Genomic DNA, 4210 nt, shown 5'->3' with positions numbered 1-4210 from the left:
GTGATGTTATCTAAAGTGAAACAATAAATCAACACTACAGTTAATTAGTTCAAGTTTAACGTGGTTCCCTTTAAAATAACTTGTTTTAGTTTGTTACGTCGACACAAAAATACTGGAATGTTTCACAGTAAATTGGCGACAGAAGAAAAGTGAGATCAAATCTTCCCGGCGAAGCTTCCTTCCTCCAGCTGATCGTCCCATCTCTGAACCTTCCAGAGTCAAACAGAAGAACAGGATAAAAGATATCAAAAGACTGCATCACAAATAAACATTTAAATAACCATTTAAATGCTACATTAGCCTTAGCAGCTTCAAAATATGACAACAAAATATTATTTAGTTTTAAAATCTAACAAGAAAATGTAGGATTGGAAACAACTTATAAAATTAATCTTATAAAATTAAAACCAGCAGATTCAGAGTGTTAACTTTTTTTATAATTACATATTTGATATTTTCTGTTCAGAAGCATACCCAGTCCATGGGACAGATGCTCTTGTAGACCCGGCGGTACCACTCACAGGGAGCTGGGTCCTGGTCTTTAGCTGACAGAGCTTTGCTACATCTGTGGAAATCTGTGGGAGGAACATGAAACAAGAAGGAGCTGCTAATAATCTGTGAACACATTTAAAAACAGAGCTGAGCAAAGTGCTGCGAGCAGAAAATACCAGTCAGTCTGATTTACAGCAGTAAAAATTAGTTTTAGGCAGGTGTTTTAAATAATGTGCAAATATAAACTGTGTCAGTAACAGAAATAAGAACTAAAATAAGGAGTGGAAAACACAAAAGGGGAGGAAAAACCAGCTTTTAGGTAAGAATCTTTTTACACTTAAGTTCACTCTTAACAGCAACCTTAAGATAAAGTTTGATAAATCCAGGCCCTGATTTTTCTACAGTTTTGTAAAACAAACTCTTATTAAACATTTATCCGTGGAGTTTCATGCACCGAATCCTCAAAGACGTTTAATTCAATAAAATGCTGTAAATTTCTGGATATGAGCAGATTTTTCACAGCTTCAGTGAAACATTTTCCTCCTGCTGGGAGCTTTGGCTCCTCCTTCAGGCACCAAACATATTTCCTTCTACCACAAAAGCTTTTTATTTTTAGTTAATTGGATCTTAAAGCAAACATACCCAGTCATAAAAATGTGATTTTCTATCTGCTTTATGTATTAATATTAACTAAAAACGTGTATTTATAAAATGATTTGTATGCTACAAAATTAATATTAAAATTAAACAGTTTCTTCACAGTAATAAATCACTTTATATAAACACTTTTAGCCTTCCACATGTGACCTGTAATAATTGCTGTTTAGTTTCAGTTTAAATGATGTAATTCCAACATAAAACAAGTCTTTTCCTCAAATCCCTACTCTGTAATCTGCTTTATAATGAATCTATCCCGAGAACGCTGCAGTTCAGACAGAAATGCTGCCTAATCCAAAGCATTCACAGATTATTCTAAACAGTTTTGTGTTTTACAGTAATGTGAAAACATCTGTATGAAATGATGTCAGTGTTTTATGTTTGCTCCAGCGGCTCCGACCCTTACGTCACTCTGCAGCAGAAATATCACAGATTATATAARCTGCATCTCTGAGTCCTCCTTTCTGTATGAGAAGTGACACTGGCATTTATTTATTTATTTGACTGTTTCTCAGTCKGTTTTCTTCCTTCCACAACCTTACACTGCTTTATTTTGTAATTGGAAGCCTTCTAATGGGTTCAAAATGTTTCCACTGTACACCACAAAAAACTTCAGCAGGTTTTAATTCACCTGATCTYATTTSTGTGTTTAAAAGAAAACAAGGAAAYTAATCTGMCATCAGAAATCAGGTTWAAAAAAAAAAKYAGATGACAGGAACTGTTTTTTAAAGTGTGGAAAGCAGATTGTCTTGTTTACCCAGATAGTTCTGGTAACARTTGCGGGTCTGGTTGGTGTTGGGGAATCGGGCGTCAAAAGGAGCGGTCCTGTAATTCTGGATCTTCTCAGACATCTCAGCTGCAGGAACAACAGTAAACAAATCATAAATACAATCTGAACCTTTAAAATAATTGAAAAGAAAAAAATGTCACATGATTTGTATGTCTACAGCCAGCATAACAACAAATTATGTTTATATTGAGTGCAGACCCACATTRTAGAATATCAGTAAATCTGTAAAACTGCTGGAAATAACTATCATTTTTTATGTTTGACTTCACAATTTACAACGAGTACCTTCAATCTCTAGTGATTAAAAATTTATATCCTAGGCTCTGATCTATAAAAAATAAGTAGGTAAATACAAGTAGCTACTGTATTTTTAGAACACAAACAAAAAAACATTGTGTAGCATTAGCAAATATTGTGTTTGACTTTAACTAAATAAGTCATCTGTAATGTTGTTGTGTTTAGTGATTTGTTGTTGCGATATACCCTTCAGGGCCACCGTATGAATATGTTACAAAAATATTACATAAATTTTATATTTTACAAGTGTCCAGATGTTTTATTTAAATAATATTTTCAGATTTAAATCGGGATTCTGTTATTTTTTGTGGAAAAATATAAAACTTTAAATTCTTGTTTAAATGCCTGGTTAATCTACATTTATTTAAAAAAAAATAGTAAAAGCGTTAACCCTGCTCACGCGATGTATAATGATGCTTTAATAATTTAAGCATCAGAATATGAGTACACGAAATAAAAGTGAACTAAAACAACATTTAAACTGCAATAAATTGCTCAAAATGAAGCAGGGCCTAAAATACCTAAGCAATAAAATGAACAAATATTAAAAATAGTCACCTTTATTTGGACAAACTCGACCGTAATCCCAGAACCTTGTTTAATCTGCTCTCTCACAAAGCATGCTGGGAGAATTATCCAACGGGACAACAGTTTTTTGTAGAACACCGCCCCCTGCTGGAAGATTTGAAGAGGTGCAGCTGCAGCCAAACTAATGAAACTTTTTCTTTTCAAACATAAATATTTTAGTCTATTCATGGTTAAAAAAAACAAAACTTGGTCTAAAACAGTTGTTATTTGTAGAGACATGGTTTTATCTGATGCTGCTCTGATCATCTTGATGCAGTTTGACTGAACAAACAGCAGTCATCACACAACCTGCTTCAGGTCACTTTAAGGTTAATAGTTTCAATCAGTAATAAACATTTCATATATTTATTATGTTCAGACTGTTCATCATGTCACCTGCAGCTTCTTCTTCACCTTCCTGCTGATGAATGACCTCATCTTCTTCCTGTGGACGGATCATCATGCAGACACTGAGACAGTCAGTCCACCTGGCTCTGAAACACAAGCAGCGTCTGTTCAGCTTTATTCTTTDAGTAAATGTTAAATTCATGCAACGACATGCAGATAAATRTGAAAATAATGTAACGTACAAAAACCTCAGTTTGTCTGCAGCATCACATCGTCTCAGTGTAGAAACTAAAAACTCAGTCCTCTGCACTCACAATCTGTCACAGAGTGATCCAACAGAAAGGTGAAGAGAATACACAGGTGAGTAAACTGGGACTGATTGGGAACACCTGGGGAGGAAACATGAGGATCAGGTGTGCCTGGGAGGGAACAGGGGCAGGTATCCACAGGGAAATACAGAAACACTAGAAAAACCAAGGAAGAATAAACACACGGCAAATCCCACCAGATTATTTACAACAAGCTGTTGTAAATAATTATACTTTAACCTGTCGATGATTTAAAAACAGACCTTATCATTGGAGAGGTGATCCAATGGGTTTTAACTAAGAACAAGAAAATATTCAATACATGACCTGTTATAACCGTCGAGCCTGTTAGAAATAACACAGTATTACCAAGAAAACAGGGAAGTAGACATTTTGGCAACATTTGGCTGATGTTGTTCATGTGAAATAAATGTATATTTGTGTATAAATTATAGCCCCAGCTCCCTCTTCAACATTAGTGATGAACAAAAGACCCCTGAAGTGAAATGACATCACTGTACACAGAAGCCATTTAGATTACATTTAGTCATAAATAAAAATATAAAACAACATATTACACAAGTTCATAAAGAACTAGCAGCACATTTCACATCATTTATTCCTTTAATCTTATTTTACCATCTTGAAATGAACCTTTTTTTTTGTTCTGTTTATGGATTTTTATCAATCTTGTTTCATTTTTAGACTCTAAATTAATAATAATGATAATAAATCTCTCCTGTTGGTGACT

General features: G+C 34.1%; 1 protein-coding gene across 2 annotated transcripts in view; it reads right to left on the bottom strand.

Moving 5' to 3' along the window:
* Positions 1–3504, bottom strand: part of LOC106519600 (cytochrome c oxidase subunit 6B1) — a gene marked incomplete in the record, with an annotated part of 5264 nt that extends 1760 nt beyond the window's left edge. Inside the window, 6 exon segments of one of the 2 annotated variants that reach the window (XM_014011340.1) lie at positions 1–209; positions 475–575; positions 1907–2008; positions 3083–3085; positions 3200–3297; positions 3394–3504. In XM_014011340.1, coding sequence (XP_013866794.1) covers positions 156–209; positions 475–575; positions 1907–2008; positions 3083–3085; positions 3200–3266 — 327 coding nt within the window. 2 annotated transcript variants of the gene reach the window in all.
* Positions 3505–4210: the final 706 nt, after the last annotated feature.

The sequence above is a fragment of the Austrofundulus limnaeus genome, unplaced genomic scaffold (genome assembly GCF_001266775.1).
Source record: "Austrofundulus limnaeus strain Quisiro unplaced genomic scaffold, Austrofundulus_limnaeus-1.0 Scaffold79, whole genome shotgun sequence".
In the NCBI taxonomy this organism is placed as follows: domain Eukaryota; kingdom Metazoa; phylum Chordata; class Actinopteri; order Cyprinodontiformes; family Rivulidae; genus Austrofundulus; species Austrofundulus limnaeus.
The sequence above is the reverse complement of the archived record's forward strand: the minus strand, read 5'-3'. Positions and strand labels throughout refer to the sequence as shown.